The sequence below is a fragment of the Myxocyprinus asiaticus genome, chromosome 25 (assembly GCF_019703515.2).
Source record: "Myxocyprinus asiaticus isolate MX2 ecotype Aquarium Trade chromosome 25, UBuf_Myxa_2, whole genome shotgun sequence".
Lineage (NCBI taxonomy): Eukaryota > Metazoa > Chordata > Actinopteri > Cypriniformes > Catostomidae > Myxocyprinus > Myxocyprinus asiaticus.
In genome coordinates this window covers 21,311,914-21,334,603 of record NC_059368.1, presented here as the reverse complement: position 1 = coordinate 21,334,603, position 22,690 = coordinate 21,311,914, and the positions used below count along the sequence as shown (strand labels likewise).

The 22,690-nt window shown below is 41.9% G+C and overlaps 1 protein-coding gene across 1 annotated transcript in view; it reads left to right on the top strand.

The window, feature by feature from the left end:
• Window positions 1-22,690, top strand: part of syne1a (spectrin repeat containing, nuclear envelope 1a) — a 193,871-nt gene that overhangs the window by 86,327 nt on the left and 84,854 nt on the right. Inside the window, exons 59-71 of the mRNA XM_051654915.1 lie at window positions 424-567; window positions 5,569-5,724; window positions 9,530-9,694; window positions 9,951-10,123; window positions 11,884-12,037; window positions 12,310-12,453; window positions 12,623-12,787; window positions 12,958-13,275; window positions 13,440-13,595; window positions 18,488-18,658; window positions 21,587-21,913; window positions 22,120-22,272; window positions 22,515-22,682. Coding sequence (XP_051510875.1) covers window positions 424-567; window positions 5,569-5,724; window positions 9,530-9,694; window positions 9,951-10,123; window positions 11,884-12,037; window positions 12,310-12,453; window positions 12,623-12,787; window positions 12,958-13,275; window positions 13,440-13,595; window positions 18,488-18,658; window positions 21,587-21,913; window positions 22,120-22,272; window positions 22,515-22,682 — 2,394 coding nt within the window. The remainder of the gene's footprint in view (window positions 1-423; window positions 568-5,568; window positions 5,725-9,529; window positions 9,695-9,950; window positions 10,124-11,883; window positions 12,038-12,309; window positions 12,454-12,622; window positions 12,788-12,957; window positions 13,276-13,439; window positions 13,596-18,487; window positions 18,659-21,586; window positions 21,914-22,119; window positions 22,273-22,514; window positions 22,683-22,690) is intronic.

Genomic DNA, 22,690 nt, shown 5'->3' with positions numbered 1-22,690 from the left:
GACTTGCTGTTGGCTGTTGTCATAGCATAATTAATGAGGTACATCTGTGCAGGTTTTGGGGACTGTTTGGGGGTGTTATTAATTAACATTTCAAAGTTATTGGGGGTTATAGTTATGTTTAAAGTTCTGTGTAATGGTAATTATGTCGTTTTATGTTCTGACATGGGTTTATTTTGTAGTTATCCTGGGTGAGATTAATGTTCCTTTGAGTTAGGTGTGATACTGTTCTAGAAAATACTGTTATCATACAGCATTTCTCGGCTTTGAATCTACTGAGTCAAAAACTTCAGTATCGGAGCCAATACTGATCCAGGTATCGGATCGGTGTATCCCTAATTGGATTACATCATCACATTTTTTAAGCAAGTAAGAAAAATTATGTATGAATTGAGGCACATGTGTAACATGAATGTCTGTGCTCAGGTCTTGCAGTGCCAGATGCAGGACTTTGAGGCGAGTGTGGAACCCCTGCAAGACTGGCTGAACAGAACTGAGATCAGTGTACAGGAGAGCAGTGCTCGCCTACATGATCTGTCTGCCAAGAGACTAGAGCTCTCCAAACTTCAGGTACTCTGAGATAGTTTTATTGACTTATCCATACTGAAAGAGTTTTCTTTCAGACATTCTTTCGGTATCTTACTATAGAAGAATGCCTCGTGTGTGAAATCATGGAAGCAATTGATATTGGAGGATAATCACTGGACCATGGCCACTGCAAAACCAAGCGGAGCAAAAGGGAAGGAACCTTCTTGCATGTGTGCTTGTGGGATCGCTTGCCTGGAGGTAAACTGAGTGCTGCCTTACTGCGTTAAGTTCCCATTTAGTGTTCGTAAAAGGCGAGTCTCGGGTGCGAGAACAGGATACCCGTATCTTTCCCTGCTACTGGTAGAGAACGAATTCTCAAAACCTGATTCCAGTAGTTGGGGGGACATTATGGAGGAGGCCTTGCCGAACCTCCCTCCTCTTTTTGATGTCTCAGTTGAGGAGAGACAAGAAGAAGAAGAGCAGGATGACTTTACGAGTGATCTTCTCGAGGAGGAGGAGGATGCGATCCTTCCACCTCAACCATCCAAGGCTGCCGAATGGGCAGAATGGGGGCTCCCTTTCCCCGACACCTGTGGATCTTGATCTGATCGAGATGTGCTGTAGGGCAGCAGCACAGGAAAGGGAACAGGGCACGGAAAGGGATCCCTTTGATGGGAAGAGGCTGCCGTCACGTCTCGTTCCCATTAAACAGCTCAGTCCTGCCGTTCCAACATGCGTGGCAGAGATGAAAAGGTTTTGGAAGAAACCTTTTTCCCATAGTGTGTTCACATGGGGTTTCTCATGTCTTGATATACATAATATGCAGGAAATGGGCCGGGCGGGCGGCTTTCTCAGTTCAGAGCTGTGGTCGTAGAATGGGCCTCTCATGGTGGGAGAGAGGGCATTATGGTTGGGACTTTCAGATCTCTCTGACAAAGAGTAACTTGACTTTCTTGATGCCCTGGTGGAGCTTAAGGCTTTATTTAGGGCATCAGTTACAGCAATTAGAAAAAAAATAAGCATTTGATATGTGCCTCCCTCGCAAGGTCATTGCACGCCCGTTTCGGCTCGTGCAAGCTTCACAGCCTCTCAAAAGGGGGACAGGCGGGATTTCGAGAGTTTCAGCACTGGGTAACAGCAAAGCGCTTGTGTGCCCAGTGACACCTCAACCACAGTGTAAGAGTGACATCAGAGGGGATGCACGCTAACCGTCATTAGAGAATACCACTTTCCTTCACAGGCCGTCCCCCATGAACAGGTACCAGCTGTAAACACAGCTGAGACCAGCTCAGGCAAAGAGGCCGTCCTTCAAGGTAGCAGCCGCTTAACATTGCCCTGCCAATCTCTAGGTGGGGTCGACCTAGCTGCATCTCATATGGAAAAGAGGGGACATTGAACAGCACCCAGGGATTTCTGTACACCTCCCCTCCACACAAAGTAAGCGACCTATTCTCCCCACCAAACAAGAAGAGAAGGGAGATGGAGTAGTCGCTCTATTTGAGGAAAAATTATAGGAAGAAATAAGCCCTTTATTGCGCAAAAGAGCAATAAGGGTGGTACCGGCAGAGGAGAGCTGTCAGGGGTTTTACTCCTGGTATTTCATCATCTCCACAAAATGGGGAGGTCTCCACCCCATTTTGGATTTGCGGAATCTCAGCAAACATCTTAGAAAATACAGATTCAAAATGCTCACGCTCAAAGTGCTGTCTCAGTATACTCATCCCAGAGATTGGTTCACATCTGTAGATCTCAAAGACGCATATTTCCATACAGGCATTTATCCAAGTCACGGAAAAGCCTTGAATTTTTTAAAATTCCGTTCTGACTTTCATTTGCTCCGATAATTTTCAGCAAATTTGTGGAGGCAGCTCTGACTCCCTTGAGGAGAGCAGGTCTCAGAGTGTCCACATATTTGGATGATCTGCTCCTCTAAGAGACAGACACAAGTTAGTGTCTCATATGGAAAATGTAGGTTTCGAGATAACCACACAAAGAGCTGTCTAGTGTCATCTCAGGAAATAAATGATCTGGGTTTCAGACTGAACTGCGATCTGTATCGAATGTTTCTTTCGTAGGAATGCATCAGATCGTTTTGCAGTTGTTTATCCCTTTTTCAGATGGGGAGAACAGTCCCTTTCAGGATGTATCTGTGTCTGTTGGGGTTAATGGCCTCAACAGTTTCGGCCTTAACCTTTAGGACTATTGCGAATGAGAGAGTTTCGGCACTGGGTAACAGCAAAGCGCTTGTGTGCCCAGTGACACCTCAACTACAGTGTAAGAGTGACGTCAGGGGATGCACGCTAACCGTCGTTAGAGAATACCACTTTCCTTCACGGGGAACCCCTTTGGGGGCAGTCTCTCTTAGGAAAGTGGTGACGACAGAAGCATCACTCACAGGTTGGGCCGTGATGTGTGAAGACAGAATTGTGAATGTGGTTTGGCTCGCGTCACTACAAAATGCGTACATAAACAGTTCCTTCAAGGCCACCATGTCCTAGTCTAATCAGACAACATGACAATAGTGGCATACATAAACAGACAAGGGGGCACGTGTTTACAGCAGCTGCACAGCTTGGCACAAAAAATGATTGTGTGGATCAGTGCGCACTTCCTCTTGTTTTAGGCGAATCACGTCCTGGGTGTAATGAACAGGGGGACGGATTTATTATCCAGAGGAAATCCCCTATATGGTGAGTGGAGGCTCCACCCACAGGTGGTGAGTCAGCTGTGGGAGCGATTAGGGCAGGCTGCCGTAGATCTCTTCGCATTGCACGAAAACACTCATTGCCCTCTGTTCTTCTTTCTGGGGAGTGAAGATACACCTATGGGTGTGGATGCGCTGGCACACCCATGGCCAAATGAACTGTTAGATGCGTTCCCCCTTTAGGCCTGATCGGCCCAACTCTAAAAGAGTAAGGAAGCACGTCACACAGTAATACCGATTGCCCCGTACTGGCCAGGGAAACTTTGGTTGGTGGAGATAATTCAGCTCCTTTATGACCAGCCTTGGCCTCTTCCCCTGCACAGGGATATCCTATCTCGAGCACACAGAGATATTTTTCACCCTCATCCAGGCTGAGTTGCTCTTCAGGCCTGGCCCATGAAAGGATGAATTTAAATGCCACTGGGTTGCCTCCAAGGGTGATTGAAACAATTCAGAGCGCGAGAGCAGCCTCAAAGTGATCTCTATATGATTTAAAGTGGGGTGTGTTTGAATAGTGGTGCGTACAGAGACATGATTCCCTTTGTATGTTCTGTGGTGGACGTGCTGACTTTTCTGCAAAACCTTTTGGATAAAGGTAGAGTATTCTCTACGGTATATCTTGCAGCAATATCGGAATGCCATGTTGGGTTTGACTCTGGAACAATGTGTCAACACCCACTGGTGTGTAAGTTCATGAAGGGAGCACAGAGGTTACATCCTCTCTCAAAACCACTGATCCGCCGTGGGATTTGTCCATGGTTCTGAACACACTCTCTCAGCCCCCATTTGAACCAATAGAGAGTATTAGTATAAAGCATCTTTCGCTAAAGACAGCTATATTGTTAGCGCTTCACTCCGGAGTTTTTGAAAGTGATCCTCAAGAGAAACCCTGCATTTGTGCCAAAGGTGAGCGATTCACAGTTTAATGGCCAATAAGTGGACTTGTTGACTTTTCACCCGCTGCCGTTTTCCTCATCAGAGGAAGAAAGGCTTCATTGTTTGTACCCAGTTTGCGCCCTGCGTGTGTAGAAAGGACCTAGAAATTGCTTCCATGATTTCACGCACAAGGCATAGTGAGATACCTCACTCCTGTTATCGGAGAACCGGGGTTACATACGTAACTTTATGCTTTGATATCACTGAATGAAATCAGTCACTGCTATTTGTATTCCTGTCATCTCTGACCTTACTTAGAAAATAAGTGCAAATGAATTCATTTATAGGAGAACAGCAAACATTTGATTTATTACTTATTACTGTATTATCTATTATTTATGACTATATTATCCATTAAACATCTGGAGACTAGAGTATTAGTGAATTGATATTAACAGCATTTAGTCTTCATTGTCTTGTTTTACAGTACCATGTCTTTTTTAGCATAATCCATAAAGAGGGCTACTCCATCTGTAGTCAACATTTAATTAAATGATCAGATGAAATCAACTAAGTGTGGCAGTAATTTTGCTGTACTAAAGCTCAATTAAATAAGTTAGTATCAGCTAGAGATAATGAAATAAACCCTGTCAGTCAATGTTGATTCTGCTGAGTCCAGCTTTTTGCCACTATAAAGGATCAAGATTAGTAATAAGTTATTTCCAGAGCAGTGTAGCTCTCCAACTGCATTCAAAGAACACTAAAAACCCCAATTTATAAGCTCACAATAATATTAATGTAGAATTGAGGTTTGAAAGTTAAAGATAAATATTTCTATTTTTGCCGTATCACTTTCATATCTATTTTTGTATTGATTTGTCACCTGCTGGGCCCTTTTGTCTGCTCTGTTGGCAATTACATTTCCAACAGTTTATCTGTACAGTGTACAGAGGTCCTCTGAGTGATTATACATTCCCGCCCCTCTCCCCTTTTCCTGCTTTTACCCACTTCGCCTCCTGATCCCTTTATCCCCTGAGTGCACCCAACATGATAGACTCTATTATCATGAAATGTGTCTGCCTAACTGACAATTTCACAGTGTGCTCTTTTTTTTAATCTAAAGAAAAGTAGCAAGAAATTTGTATTGAAGGGATTGTTCACCAAAAAATTAAAACATAATTTACTCACCCTAATGTTGTTCCAAACCTGAATTACTTACTTTCTTTTCCGTGGAACACAAAAGGAGATATTTGGCATAATGGCAGCCTCAGTCACCATTCACTTCATTATATGGAATAAGATGCAATGACCTGTCCATCTCAGTTGATTTAGCCAAAAACTCATTGTTTTTTGTGTGTGTGTGTGTGTGTGTGTGTGTGCTTTGTCTATCTGTGGCATGAACCCTCTTCTTTCTTCTCCTGTGATCCCTGCTTGTCGTGTGACCCTTGACTGCACATGCTCAGACGTTGTTGGAGGAGATATGCTCCAGAGAGTCTGAACTGGCAGGGCTGAGAGGAAGAGCACATGGGCTCTGGGATGGTCAGGGTGCTGGGAAGAGCTTTGTGCATCGGGTCTGTCAGCTGGCTGCATGCTACTTGGCCCTGAGCAACCTGATTAAGGTAACCTCCGCTACCTGTCTGAATACTTCATCAGTCCTGTGCTTGCTTTGTCCATTACTACCATTGATTGTGATGGTAGATATAATGATTGCCTGTTTGGTGATATACTATACATTTAAAATTTGCTATTGTTTAAATAATGTCTAGCAACAAGTTTTTAAAATCTGGATGGTCTGGGGGATTTTTATTTTCCACTTTCGACTGTCCACTTTCTCTTAAACAGAATAAATGTTAACAACTCTGCTATGTATTTATATATGAAATGTTAATGTGCTTTGAATATTGGAGAAGGAATAATTTCTTGCATTTGAGAATTTCATTATCTGTTCTTAATCGTTTTTATTCAGTTTAATTCAATTCAGATTTATTCAGTGTTGTTTGATTGCCTACTCCATAAAAGAGCAAGTTAAATACTAGTTTACATATCACTTGTGTATTTTAGTATTTGTAATTAGGGCTGTGCCAATACCATCAAATATCGATATATTGCAATACGTTTCTTCACAATATCTTATCAATACTTTAGATTCCTGTATCGATATTTTTATTCAATTATTTCTGTATTCACATCACGACCAACAGTTCAATAAAGACGAAGCAGGTCAAAATAAGTGCAAACTCAGAGCGGCGTTCCCCAATTCAGTCAGAGATGCTTCTATTAGGTGCATGAGAGACTGAAACTAAGCCTGTTCCTCTCGCGGACACGCTGGTCCTCACTCACGCGTTTAACACCATGCAAAAATATTAATTTTCCGACTAACCGCGATCTTCATTTAATTATATCGATATCGATTCTTAAAATCCCAAAAGCAATCTTTTAATCTGTGTGCAGCACTTTACAACAAGATTATATCACTCACATATGCGACTTAAAATGTCTGTAATAAGCCACTGCTGGGTAATATTTCAAATTTCACTCACCAGTTCAGCACTGAGTTCAGCATGCTTTCACTGCATGTTGAGAGTAAAAGTTTGGTTTGCCTTATAATGTGTGTCCAAAGATGAGATCCACCTAATCCATTTGTCATTGATAATGTCTCTTATAATTCCCTCTTTGGTCTGTACAGTTAGATGTTGATAAAACAAATGACAAAAGTAAATATTTAATTCTAATCGGACATTCAATCCTGTCCTTAAAGAGATAGTACCGAGTTTTAGCACGTGTTCTACATATTGGTGTAAATTCTTCTAAATAGGACAAATTAGGCACCTAAACAAACACACACACACACACACGCACGCACGCACGCACGCACACACACACACACACACACACACACACACACACACACACACACACATATATATGGAATGGTGGTGGCATAGTGGGCTAAAGCACTGAACTGGTAAGCAAAAGGTTGTTGGTTCAATCCCCACAGCCACCACCATTGTGTCCTTGAGCAAGGCACTTAACTCCAGGTTGCTCCAGGGGGATTGTCCCTGTAATAAAGGCACTGTAAGTCGCTTTGGATAAAAGCGTCTGCCAAATGCATAAATGTAAATGTATATACACACGGGCGGCCAAAGTTTGGAATAAAGTACAGATTTTGTTCTTATGAAAATAAATTGGTACTTTTATTCACCAAAGTGGCATTCCACTGATCACAGTGTATAGTCAGGACATTAATAATGTGAAAAATGACTATTACAATTTGAAAAAAATTTCAGAACTTCTTAAACTACTACAAAGAGTTCTCATCAAAAAAATCCTCCATGTGTAGCAATGACAGCTTTGCAGATCCTTGGCATTCTAGCTGTCAGTTTGTCCAAATACTCAGGTGACATTTCACCCCACACTTCCTGTAGCACTTGCCATAGATGTGGCTGTCTTGTCGGGCACTTCTCACACACCTTACTGTCTAGCTGATCCCACAAAAGCTCAATGGGGTTTAGATCTATAACACTCTTTTCCAATTATCTGTTGTCCAATTTACTTTTTGTTTTTCTGTTTCAAAAGTGGCTTTTTCTTTGCAGTTTTTCCCATAAGGCCTGCACCCCTGAGTCTTCTCTTTACTGTTGTACATGAAACTGGTGTTGAGCGGGTAGAATTCAATGAAGCTGTCAGCTGAGGACATGTGAGGCGTCTATTTCTCAAACTAGAGACTCTGATGTACTTATCCTCTTGTTTAGTTGTACATCTGGCCTTCCACATCTCTTTCTGCCCTTGTTAGAGCCAGTTGTCCTTTGTCTTTGAAGACTGTAGTGTACACCTTTGTATGAAATCTTCAGTTTTTTGGCAATTTCAAGCATTGTATAGCCTTTATTCCTCAAAACAATGATTGACTGACGAGTTTCTAGAGAAAGCTGTTTCTTTTTTGCCATTTTTGACCTAATATTGACCTTAAGACATGCCAGTCTATTGTATACTGTGGCAACTCAAAAACAAACACAAAGACAATGTTAAGCTTCATTTAACGAACCAATACCTTTCAGCTGTGTTTGATATAATGGCAAGTGATTTCCTAGTACCAAATTAGCAATTTAGCATGATTACTCAAGGATAAGGTGTTGGAGTGATGGCTGCTTGGAAATGGGGCCTGTCTAGATTTGAACAAAAATGACTTTTTTCAAATAGTGATGGTGCTGTTTTTTACATCAGTAATGTCCTGACTATACTTTGTGATCAGCTGAATGCCACTTTGGTGAATAAAAGTACCAATTTCCTTTTGAAACAGCAAAATCTGTACATTATTCCAAACTTCTGGCCACCAGTGTATATATATACACACACACACACACACACACACACACACACACACACTACCATTCAAAAGTTTAGGGTCACTTACTCATTCTTTATTTTTTTTATATTTTTTTTTCACATTTTAGAATAATAGTAAAGTCATCACAACTATGGAATAATAGAAATGGAAATATGGGAATTATGTTGTTACTAAAAAAATCAAAAATACATTTTAGCATCTTCAAAGTGGCCACACTTTGCCTAGATTTTGCAGACATGTACTCTTCGCATTTTCTCAACCAACTTCTTGAGCTATCACCCTGGGATGCTTTTTAAACAGTATTGAAGGAGTTCCCATCTATATGCTGGGCACTTAGTGGCTGCTTTTCTTAATTATTTGGTCCAAGTCATCCATTTCAAAAACTTTTTTTAAATAAAATTGTAAAACTTTTAAATAAAATGTTAGTTTTGTAATTAAATAAATTAATATGTTGGCACAATTATATTTTTGTCTACAAAACTAATTTCAAACATTTAAGCATACGCCTTCAGATCAAAAGGTTTTTAAGATCATGAGAAACATTTCAGGCAAGTGACCCCAAACTTTTGAACGGTAGTAGATTATATATATATATATATATATATATATATATATATATATACACACACACATGTAAAACATTTTGACATCATATTTATTGATGGAATACATGACATTTGTATATTTTTAAAAGCTAAAATGTGACCAAAGTGAAGAAAAGCTACTGATAAAAAACATTAACTGAGAGAGAATTTCTTTCATTTGTAAGCAAAATGGACATAACTGAAATATACCAATAGTTATTGGAATGAAATTGAGAGCATATGAATCATAAGGAAATCGAACAATGATATTGTGATGTATCGCAATATATCGTATCGTGACATATTTATCGTGATGCGTATCGTATCGTGAGGTGGCTGGCAATATCCAGCCCTATTTATGGGTAATGTTGTTTAGTATAGACAGCTGATGGAATAATGCTTTGCATTTGTTTTTAGTATTTTGTATACATTAAGTAGTGAACCTTATTTTCCCAGTCTTCTGCTCTAGTCTTGATTTATTTTTGCTGACTCCTGCAGGAAAAGGTTTCCAGGGTAGAACGAGTGGTGGGGGAGCATCAGCTTTTCTCGCAGGGCTTGCAGGAACTTCAGAACTGGGTTTCAGAGTCCCAACAGGTACTCAAGACCTGCAGATCCCCAACATCTGACAAGAGTGTGCTTATCACCAGAATGGGCCAGCTCGAGGTACATTGTCATTTGTTTTACACATTTTTTTACATTAAACACAGTTTTACAGATCTTTCTAACTACTATGGCCAACATTAACCACGGCAGTTATATAACATATAACACTCTTGATATTGATGTTTTATGTTCTCATAATTGCAGTAAACTACCAGACCTATTAACAGTGTATTTTTAGTATCATTGGTTTGTATATTTGTATATTTCATATATTTGTAGCTGTTGAAGGTGCAACATGATGTTTGATTTATTCCAGGCTCTTCTGACAGCTTGTCAGGGCAGAGAAATCCAGCTGAAGATGCTCCTTACCAGAGGGGAGTCTGTCCAGAGGAACACTTCAGCTGAAGGTGTACCAGTGGTACGCAAGCAGATCCAAGACCTCAAAGACTCCTGGGATTCACTCCTGTCAGCATCTATACAGTGTAAAAGGTCAAAGAGCTTTCTGTCAACCAGTCTGTTTTTATCTAGCTGTTCTTGTATCTGAATTAGATAATTGTTTTTGTTCAAGCATTTCCTGAAACATACAGTGCATCCGGAAAGTATTCACAGCGCTTCACTTTTTCCACATTTTGTTATGTTACAGCCTTATTCCAAAATGGATTAAATTCATTATTTTCCTAAATTCTGCAAACAATACCCCATAATGACAACATGAAAGAAGTTTGTTTGAAATCTTTGCAAATTTATTAAAAATAAAAAATGAAGAAAAAAAAAAAAAACAAAAAAAAAAAAATCACATGTACATAAGTATTCACAGCCTTTGCTCAATACTTTGTTGAAGCACCTTTGGCACAAATTACAGCCTCAAGTCTTTTTGAGTATGATGCTACAAGCTTGGCACACCTATTTTTGGGCAGTTTCTCCCATTCTTCTTTGCAGGACCTCTCAAGCTCCATCAGGTTGGATGGGGAGCATCAGTGCACAGCCATTTTCAGATCTCTCCAGAGATGTTCAGTCGGGTTCAAGTCTGGGCTCTGGCTGGGCTACTCAAGGACATTCACAGAGTTGTCCCGTAGCCACTCCTTTGTTATCTTGGCTGTGTGCTTAGGGTCGTTGTCCTGTTGGAAGATGAAACTTCACCCTAGTCTGAGGTCCAGAGCGCTCTGGAGCAGGTTTTCATTAAGGATGTCTCTGTACATTGCTGCATTCATCTTTCCCTCGATCCTGAGTAGTCTCCCAGTTCCTGCCGCTGAAAAACATCCCCACAGCATGATGCTGCCACCACCATGCTTCACTGTAGGGATGGTATTGGCCAGGTGATGAGCGGTGCCTGGTTTCCTCCAGGCATGACGCTTGCCATTCAGGCCAAAGAGTTCAATCTTTGTTTCTCATGGTCTGAGAGTCCTTCAGGTGCCTTTTGGCAAACTCCAGGCAGGCTGTCATGTGCCTTTTACTAAGGAGTGTCTTCCGTCTGGCCACTCTACCATACAGGCCTGATTGGCGAAGTGCTGCAGAGATGGTTGTTCTTCTAGAAGGTTCTCCTCTCTCCACAGAGAAACGCTGGAGCTCTGTCAGAGTGACCATCAGGTTCTTGGTCACCTCCCTGACTAAGGCCCTTCTCCCCCGATCGCTCAGTTTGGCCGGGCGGCCAGCTCTAGGAAGAGTCCTGGTGGTTCCAAACTTCTTCCATTTACGGATGATGGAGGCCACTGTGCTCATTGGGACCTTCAATGCTGCAGAAATTTTTCTGTACCCTTCCCCAGATCTGTGCCTCGATTCAATCCTGTCTCGGAGGTCTACAGACAATTCCTTGGACTTCATGGCTTGGTTTGTGCTCTGACATGCACTGTTAACTGTGGGACCTTATATAGACAGGTGTGTGCCTTTACAAATCATGTCCAATCAACTGAATTTACCACAGGTGGACTCAAATCAAGTTGTTGAAACATCTCAAGGATGATCAGTGGAAACAGGATGCACCTGAGCTCAATTTTGAGTGTCATTGTTTTTTTCATTTTTTATTTCTAATAAATTTGCAAAGATTTCAAACAAACGTCTTTCATGTTGTCATTATGGGGTATTGTTTGTAGAATTTTGAGGAAAATAATGAATTTAATCCATTTTGGAATAAGGCTGTAACATAAAAAAATGTGGAAAAAGTGAAGCGCTGTGAATACTTTCCGGATGCACTGTAGATTCTTTTGAATAATCATGCCATAGGATGTCTTGTTTACATGTTGCATTTACAGCCAGCTTGAGGGTGCCTTGTCACACTGGACCAGTTACCAGGAGGATGTCAGTCAGTTTGAGTGCTGGATGGAGCGAGTGGAAGAGAGTCTTGGAAACTCAGACAAACACTATGCTGAAATGAGGGACAAGACAGCCAATCTGGGCCGTGCCAAGGCAACTGATACTTTTCATAGGTTTTATTAAGCCTAGAGAAACATAGAATCTCCTCTACTTGTAGGGCCTCTATAGGAGATATTACCTGTTTTTTTTTTTTAAAGTATGATTCAGCACAACTGATATGGGTCAGGTCAGTTTTAGCTTGCTATATTTTGGGTGTATGTAAGTGTGAGTCTCTGAGATTCTTGAGTATTGAGTTACATCTCAGTGTTCTATCGAAGGCCAACTGAAAGCTTGTATTTCTTTATTTGATGTGTTTTTCTGAACAGCTCCTCTATGAGGAAGTTCTTAGCCACTCCAGCCCCTTAGAGACCATTGCTACCAAGGGTTCCAACATTGTTGAACACACAGCCACCCAACAGGAGATCCAGAAACTCAATGAGAGATATACAGCCATCAAAGATAAAGCAAAGGTATGCATATCAAACCTCTGGTGCTGTAGGCCATTGCTTGATCTAAATTTTTCATGAGGATACAGTATATTTAACAAGTAATATGAAGCAGTCAACCAAATGTCCCACAATGATCTGTAGAAGAAGTCCTTGAGATTGCAGGAAGTAAGATATACTACTGGTGTTCCAGGCTGCTGTCAGTAAAGCAGAAGAATTAGTTTTGCTTCACCAAGAGTACCAGCGAGGACTGCACATGTTTGAAGACTGGCTGGAGCAAGAGCAGAGCAGTTTGGCCCTCCTCTCACCCCTGGATGAAGATATAAATGCTCTGGAAAACACTTTAAAAGAATTGCAGGTTAATATAACCACAATATTTTTTTATCCTTATTATATTCTAGGCCTAATCTTTACCAAGCTGAGCAGAAATGGGACATGAACATACAACTTTTCAAACATCCTTTGTCAGTAATCAGATTATTTTTTACAGACATTTCACTCTTTCTCTCTGTTTAATAACATCTCCAGATGCTCCAGTCTCATTGCCCAAAGGGACATAACTTGCTCAGCTCAGTTCTTGCCAGTCGAGACAGAGTCATTTCATGGGGTGCCCCTCAAATTGAGGATCGGGCCTTGGAAACTGCAAAGACAGAATGGCAGGGGTACCAAGACCGGCTTGGGGAGACCAAAGTCCATTTAGAGCAGGCCCTCTCAAGGGTGCAGAAGCTGGAGGGTCTATTCCAAAGCTTGGACCAGTGGCTGGTAGACATGGAGTTTAAAGTTAGGGTGAGAAGTCATCGGCGCTCTGATATCACTACAAAGGAGGCCCAGCTGCAGCACCTGAAGGTGAGCTGTGTTAAAATTATGTTTTTTTTATTTTTCCAAAAGTCTTTTTGACAGTGTTATACTAATAGCGACATAAATACCGGAAAATTCTACATATGGATTCTTTCCATTAGCACTGGTGTCAGAAAATTTGATGACATTTTATTGCCATTCCCAATTCGCAGTGGTGGCAAATGGAGGCTGTTCAGCGTCTGGGTGATCTGGAAGGCCTCAGTGCTCTTGCTCAGCAGGTTGTAGAGGATGCTCATGTTAGTGGTCGTGTCAGTGCAAGGGTTACCCAGCACACTGCCCGCTACCATGCCTTGCTTCTTCGGATACAGGTTAGTCAGCCTTTTACAACCTTTAACAGCCTTTAACACTTTTACCTTACTAATAATTTCAGGGAATTATGTAGCATCATTCAATAAGCTTTAAGTGTGTTTTACTACTGTTTCTCTGTTAGAGATGTGCAAAACTACATATTTTCAATACTGACTAGTCAGTAGGTAGTCTAAATGACTAGTCGACTAACTGGTCTTAAGGATGCCCTGTATAATTAGCCTGGCAAACTCACTGAGCAACTACGAGTTCACTTAGCAGCGGAGCGAAGGGAAAAGATCCTTCCTGTCCATGTGCTTGTGGATCTGTTATCTCTCCCAAGGATTCCCACCCACTACGCATTGCCTGTCTGGGGGTCAGACATGCATAGACTGCTCTCCTGAGTGTTGCCCACACTGTTCCCGGTTTGTACGGCATGTGTTGGAAAGGAAGGTGTGGGTCACGGTGTCAAATATATAAGACCCCTGTTTTTTTTTCATCACCAGCGGAGAAAGACCCCCTGCCCCAGCCACAGGAACAGAGCAACTAGGGCGATCTAATGGATGAAGTCTCCCCCGATCTGCCTCCCCTATTTGACTCTGCCCCTATTGCGGGGGACTGGGAAGAGGAGGATTACAATGATGATCGCCTTTTGGAGGATGATGGCGAGGAAGATGAGGATGACTCTATTCTCCCGGCTCATGTTACTTCCCAGCCGGGCAGTGCAATGGACAAATCCCATTCTCTAGTTCAGGGAGAGCTGGACCTAACTGAATTGGGCAGACAGGTGGTGGCCAAACTGTCCATTGACTGGCCATCACAGCAGGCAGGCCAGGGTATGGAGAGAGATCTGTTGACGGTACATGTCTGCCATCTTGTGCTGCCCTGGTCAAACAATTTATTCCAGCCGTCCTAGTGACAACACTAGCTGCTAGATGTTGCCGCAGTACCATCAGTGAGTGAGGGCTGCAGCGGGCCACTCTCTGTTTAGGCACAGAGTTGGCGCGCATGCACAGTTAACCCCTGGGTGACCCCTATGATAGAACGGGGTCATCGGCTGCAATTCACTGTAAAACCACCTCTGTTCAACAGTGTGGTAATGTCAGCAGCATAGGTGGAATCAGCTCAGATTTTAGAGGAAGCAATAGTCAATTTGATGAGCAAAAGAGCAATAAGGTTAGTACCACAGGAGGTCATCCGTCAGTGCTTTTACACCAGATATTTTGTCATCCCGGGCGGGGGAATCTCCGTCCCATGATGGATTTGTGGAACCTCAACAAACACCTCAGAAGTTACAAGTTAAAAATGCTCACGCTCAAAACGCTTTCTCAATTTATTCTTCCCAGAGACTGGTTTACGTCAATTAATCTGAAAGACACATTTTCATGTATGGATTTATCCATCACACAGAAAAATCGTAAGGTTTTCCTATCATGGTGTTGCCTACAAATTTTTGAAGGTGTCTTTTGAACTTTAATTGGCACCGATAGTCTTGAGCAAGTGTGTTGAAGCAGCGCTAACACCTCTGAGATTAACGGGTTTCAGAGTGTTGGCTTATCTGGACGATATACTCCTCTGCGCTCCGTCTCGGCAGCCAGCAAAGATAGATATGAGAGCACTGGTATCTAATTTGGAGAGCTTAGGCTTCAAAATAAATGAGACAAAGAGCAGTCTGATGCCCTGATGAGAAATAATATATCTAGGTCTCAAATTGAACTACGATCTATGTCTGTTTCTCCTCCCCTTGCGGTCGGCGGCCGTTCCTCCGCTCTCAGGCGGCCGGGCTCCTCTGTCCCCCGGCTCCTCCGTCCCCCTACTCTGTTGGGGTGGATGGTAGTGGCGAGGACTCTACTATGGCGCATCCCTCCTTCTTCCTGGATTTCGGCACCAGTGTAACAAGGTAAAAGGGAAAGGAGGAGGCGAGAAGGCTTGACAATATAAATAGTAGTTTAATAATAAACTTAAACAAAAAGACACAAACACGTACAAGTCAGCTACCCGTAACTCACTCTCTCTCGAACTGCCGCCTCCGGTTGCCTTTATCCCTCTCGAGGGCTTGAACCCCGCCCTCCTCCCTGCCACAGGAACAAAGTATCATTCATGCTTTATCTACGCCTATTGGGTCTGATGGCCTCAACGTTGTCAGTCATTCCATTGGGACTACTGCGAATGAGAGAGTGTCAGCACTGGATAGCAGCGGAGCACTTGTGTCCTCACCATCATCTCATCCGCAGAGTGAGAGTGATGTCAGAGGGGATGCAAACTCTCCGTCATTGGAGAGTCCCCGCTTCCCTTCTTGAAGAAATCCCTTTAGGAGTGGTCTCACTGAGGAAAGTGGTTATGACAGACACATCACTCAGGTTAGGCCGCGGTGATTTTAGTGTAATCATTCCAAATCTAAGAAGAGTAAGAGAATACGGTCACTCGGTCATACATATCGTCCCGAACTGGCCAGGGAAACTGTTGCTGACATAGATAATACAACTCTTGTTCGGCCAGCCCTTGCTGCTCCCGCTATGCAGAGACTTGCTGTCACAAGCACAGGGGGAAATATTTCACCCCGACCAGGACTGAGTAGCTCTTTGGGCCTGGCCCATGAGAGGCTAAATTTAAGTGTTTAGCCCCGAGGTTGACTGAGATGATTCAGAGCACGAGGGCTGCCTCAACGCGCTCCGCGTACAATCCTAAATTGTTTAAACAATGGTGTGCACACATTGTTCCATTTTTATGTTTGGTGGCAGATGTTTTGTTTTTTCTTCAGGAACTTTTGGAAAAAGGCAGAGCCTTTTCTACCGTTAAGGTTTATCTCACTGCATATCGGCTTGTCATTTCGGAATTTACTCTAATACAATAGGTCAACACCCGCTTGTTTGCAGGTTTATGAGGGGCGCTCGGCATTAGAACAGGGTGTCAAAACCGGTAGTTCCGTCATGGAATCTGTCCATGGTCCTGAAAGTGCTTTCTCAGCTCACATTGAACCAGTAAAAAGTATAGAATTAAAGCTCCTTTCGCTAAAGGGATCTTTGTTATTGGCTCTGACGAGCGATGATGAGCAACTCTGTGCTTAGCTGTAAGCCAGTGGACATGTTGGCTTTTTACCCGCTGCCTTTTTCCTCATCGAAGGATGAGCGGCTTCACTGTTTGTGTCCAGTTCGTACTGGAACAAAGAACAAAGGCATTAAGGAGAAGTAATCAGCTTTTTGTTTCATGGGCTGATTCTCATAAAGGCTGACCCATATCACGACAGCGTCTGTCTCATATATAATACTCTGGGGTCCACCAGAGTGCTTGAAAGCTCATTCTGCCAGAGGCATGGATACCTTGTGGGCGCTGTTTAGTGGCGTTTTAGTCCAGGACATTTGTGCGGCTGCGAGTTGGGCATCACCTCACACTTTTGTCAGATTTTATAGACTGGATGTTACAGAGTCATCATTGACTTATTCAGTCCTTGGTGTGTGGGTAGTCAATCTGCCGATGATTAAAAAAAACATCAACAATAACACAGTGAAAGCACAAGTGTGTCCTTTGTTCCCTCCTATCCATTCTTTGGGAATTTGATTGGTTTCTTGCACATGTCGGTTGACTGGTCTGCAATACGGGAGTTGGCTATATCTCATAGTGAGATACCGAACTAATGTTAGAAAGAGAACTTTAGGTTACTCACGTAACCCCGGTTCTCTGAAAACAGGTGTGAGGTGTCTCACCACACTTCCCTAATTGCAGTTGCATGAAGAAGGGACCTTAGGCAATGTCTTAAATGAGGGAAGTGGGGCTCCCTTATAACTGCTATGATTGGTCTGTCAACTGACAGACATGGTGTCATTGGTGCTTCCAGGATATTATATATCCTTATATCCCATAGTGAGATGCCTCACTTCTGTTATTAGAGAACCGGGGTCATATGAGTAACCTAAAGTTCTTTAAAAGAGAAGAATGTAAAAAACTTTTGCAAACCATCTACCAACTAAAGCATAGCATGCTAATTAAACACTGTCCTTAAAAATATCACTATAACTAAAGAAAAATGTTGGATTAAATGGTCAGCCTCACAAATTGACTAGTCAGTTATTGGACAAATGATCGACCATTGTGACCTATCCCTTTTCACTATATTTCAGTTATTTTTAATTTCTAATTAAAAATGTAATTTTTAGCTAACACTGCAAAACCAGGTTAAACAAGTTTAAGTCATTCTGTATGTATTCGTCTGTCTCCATAATGATATTTCTGTTAGTAGAACCTGGTGTCATTGACTTATCTCTGACTTTGCTGTCAAAACACTCTGATAAGTCTAATTTCACAGTCGTATAAACTTTGGAGCTATCCAGCCTGGTAAACAGCTTCTATTTATTTCCTGTCCCTCTGGGAGGACAGAAAAAAAAACTACATGGTGAAAAATCAATGTCTTTCCCACACTGAGACCTAAGCTTGGAATTAAACAGTATAAGAGCCAATCTTACCCATCAGTCGGTGCTTCTGCTTCCTTGGCAACAGCTGAATTGTTTTTAACACTTGCTGTAACACGTCTTCTTCTTGCCCACTTCTCACAAACATGCACACACACCCTGGCTGTGTCATAAAAGAAAGCGATTGATTATTCTGCGAGAAACAACAGGCCGTCACATGCGCTGCAGTCAAGAGCGATTATGTCTCTGCAGATACTGTAGGTGTGCGCTCAGCACAGCACAAAGCGTTAGTTGGTGCCATGTTCACGAGCGATCTGCATGTCAATGTGCATGTCATGTGACAAAATAGCTTAGCCTCAAGCCCTCAGCAGTGAATGGTTGCAAGTATGCAGCATTGGATCAATCAAAACACTACATGCTGATGTGGGGAACAAAATTAGGAAGAAATGCACAAACACAAATGAGTGTTCTTGACAGTGTGCCTTTTGATTTATCCCTCTGTCATTCAGGAGACCCTCAAACAGCTCCAGGAGGAGTTGCAGAGCATCACAGAGGCTGACAATGCTCTCAGGATCTTCTCTGATTGGCTGAGTGCAGCGAGGAAGAGTTTCAAAATTGTTATTGAAAGAATGGAGGCCCTTGACCACATTACCATGGAAAAGAAGATGAAGAGGCTGGAGGTATGGCACAGTGAAAACACTTACATTACCAACAACATGAGAACATCATTCTGTATCTGTAACTTGTATAGGAGCTTAATACTTTGGAATGAAGACCCTACAATTTCCATCAGAATTCAACCCTCTTTTTGTTGTATGATCTTTCACTTGCAAGCATATGATGCAAATATGATGGCAATAAAATGGTGCAGTTATGACTTGACTTTTGTCAAAGTTTTTTGTTGGTCACACTACATCCTGGCAGTCATTAAATCTTTGATAAAATCTTTTTCTGGCATGATTCTCTGTGTGGAGGACACACATTTTTGATTGATGTGAACTATGATTCAGATATTGTAAACTTAATTTTCAAACAGTTGCAGTTATGCAAATTATTCTTATGTTTATAAGAATTTGCTTAAATGTCTTTGTTGCCAAGAAATAAGCAACAGTGGAATGGATATACTGTAAATGCAGTGGATATGGATGCAATGAATGTAACCACTAAAGAGAATAATGCAGCGCAATAGAGGGTTAATCAATTTTATGCAAAGTTACTCTTCTTTTGTTAACTATGACAAAATACATGCTATGTATATTTGATTGAAACATTTGATCATAAAATACATTCATCCTAAACAAATGTATCTAGGCATATATTTTAAATCTGCAAACATAGATTAACACTTGTGCAAAGATGTTTTTTCTTTTTACTTAATGAAAGCAAGAGATGAACAGATGAAACTATCACCCCTTTTTATCCTGTGGTTGAAGAGCTATTGATTTGGCCTGATAAAATGACACACATTACAGACTATAACTCTCAGTGGGCCTGGCACAGTTTTGCGCCCATATTTGAGATTGTAAGAGCCTGTGTGTGTGTGTGTGTGTGTGTGTGTGTGTGTGTGTGTGTGTGTGTGTGTGCACGCACATGTGTCTCTTTATGTTATAGACATATTGATCATATCTTTAAGAAGACAAAGCAACAAAAGCTTTATGCACACACACACACACACACACACACACACACACACATCCACTTCGCTCACTCCCCCACTGTGAAAGCTGAGATGAAGGAGCGGTCTGTCTGTGGAACCTGCTGGCACATACTGTGTAATTGATGTGATGCTTCAGCATCACATGCCCACTCTGCTCTTTCACAGTTGTATGCATACACACAAATACACAAATACATGCATACATATCCACATATACTGTTTGGCTTTGGCTTATCATTTAATCAGTGTTTTTGGATCAGTGGAGCTGCACAGATGCAGCAGACCAAAGTGACATGGTGACTGTCCAAACACACACACTCACAAACACGTTTAATGTTCTATCATTGTCCGGACTTTCCATTGATTTCTATTGTTTTGTTTTGTTTTGTTTTTTATTCTGAGCTAATGATATTTTCTATCCCCTAAACTTAACCCTTACTACACAAGCCTTTCTGCATTTTTACATTTTCATTAAAACATTGTTTAGTCCCTTAAGCTGTCTTCCTTGTGAGGACAGTTGGCTGTGTAGGACAGTGTATGTGATTTCAGGTTTTGTGATCCTAGTGGGAACATTTGGTCCCCACAATGTAGGCAACCCCCCCCCCCCCCCCATGTACATGTATGTAATGATTTTTGTGAATGAATAAGCATGCAATTAGTTGTGAAATTTGATGCCAACCCAATTCAAATTAATCCATCATATTTCTCGGCCCAATTATCCTTGTTCCTACATCTTTCTGCATCAGTAACTTTTCCTTCTCATTTGGGTGTAGTGATGATCATTAAAACACTGGATCTCATTTCCCTGGCAGTACTTCAGCAGTAGCCCCACATCCAGCTGTACAGCCAGGGGCCGCTCATGTACTGCTCTTTGTTGAGATGACAGGCTGAAATCATATAGAGAAGCTTCATGCTTAAAGGTAAAGGACAGAAGAGAGTTGGTGGGGCTGAGTATGCTTTTTGCTGGGGAAACCCCACTGTGGCAGCCCTATTTAAGGCCTGGGTAATTGGGTCTTCCTCTCATATCTCTGACCGGGGCCTCGCCGGGTCTCCGCACTCCGATGTCAGGAGTCTGGCAGGCTTCAAAGAGCCCATCAGAAAAGTCCACTTCAGAGGAGCACTCTCACAACCTGAAGCCTCAAATGAAAAAGGGGATCAGAAACTGTCAGGAACAGGAAATACACGTCTTGGTTGCACACTGGGGAAGGCATAATTATTTCACATTTGGCATTAATTTCATTAATTTAATTATTGCATTAATAATCATTAATTTTCTCATTAATTTATTGATTTATTTTTGTTTTGTTTGTCATTGTTGCTCTTTTTGTACCCTTTTATGGTATTTCGTTTTAAAAGTAGCACTATAGAGTATTGTGTACCCTATGGGGCAGGGCCATGGCTGCTAAGATGAAAGCTGGGAATGATTTTAGGGCCCCAAAGGTGCGGAAAACCTAAACAATTCCAGTAGTATTGATGGAAGGTGCCCAGAATTCCTGGCTATGGCCCTGCCATGGGAGACTTTCCAGTTCCAGGGGGTACTTGGAAAGATTTTGATAGTGCTAAGTTTACCTTGTATAAAACAGAAATTGTAATTGAAATATATTTGGGCTGTCAACTTAATTAATCATGATTAAAATCATTATTTTATTTCTACAGTATTTCTATCACATCCAGTTTCTTCTTAAGGCAAGGAAACAAAACAAATATTATGTGTAAACTGCTTTAATTAGTGTGAATGACACAAGTGAGGAATATATGTGCATCACTGTATAAATACACCGAACAGAGGTACATTTCTGTAACTCTTAATATACAACTAATGATAATACCAAATAATGTTTAGTACAATATGAGTTCAAATCAAGCCATTTCTGGTTTGGTATTGATGTAGGGGGACATGAAAGGTTTGGAAACACTGCTAAAGAGAATATAATATTCTCTCACTCTGCAGTCTATACAGGGGGAGATGGATCATGGTCACAGCCTACTCAAAACACTTCGAGAGCGAGCAGAGCTAGCCGTTTCTTTCCTGGATGACCCTGGAGCATCCAGGCTAGAGAGGGAAGTTCAAACAGGGCGATCACAGCTTGAAGAGCTTATACTGGGGCTACGGGAAGAGCATGCGACCCTGGAAAGGAGCATTGTGCTCTATAAAGATTTCCAAGAAAGATACAAGGTCCAAATGCATTGGCTTTGGGAGACTCGAGCCCTGCTTAGCTCTACTGTAGAACCCAAAGTAGAACTCTACCAGAGAAAAGCCCAGCTGGCCAAGTATAAGGTAGGAGATTTTTTTTGCTGTCTTCATCCTATATTAAAGCTATAATTATACAGGTACATATAATTGTATTTAGGTTGATTAATCGGCCTGTACATGGATAGATAGATAGACAGATAGAGTCGCAGTACTAATGTGATATAAAAATCTTCAATTTTGTGAAGAACTCTTCTAGAAGCTTGAGTGCTGGTTGTTTCTGTTGTGTCCAGGCTGTGGAGCAGACACTGTTGTCCCGTGATTCTGCTGTGAACTTCGTGTTAGAGAAAGGAAAAACTCTGATGACACTCCTCCACTCCCCTTCCATCACAGACAACATGGCCAGACTACAGGCGGACTACCAGGAGCTGTGTGGCTCAGCAAAGGTGAGCTCTCACATTCACTACAAGGCTACTTTACGTTAACCCAAAGCTTTTTTTCTTGCTTTTTTGAAAGAAAATATTTTGATTCACTTTGTAGACAAACTTTAAAGTTAACATGGCAAAGCTCCCTTCCAAATCCACTCAGAACATTTATATGAAATACTGTAAGCTGCAAAAATGGGTCATTCAGCATAGATGCCCTTCCACAGAGCTTGCAAATATCTTAATCATTCCTATTTTCTTAGACCCATGTTCTAAGATTGGAGGGTCAGGTGAAGAAACAGGAAGCTTACCACAAAGATCTACAGGAAGTAGAGCGTTGGCTACTACAGATGTCCAGCAGAATGGTGACTCCTGACCCATCATCAAGTGGTGGACTTGAAGCCGCCACTCAGCAGCTAGCGAGACATAAGGTGACAAA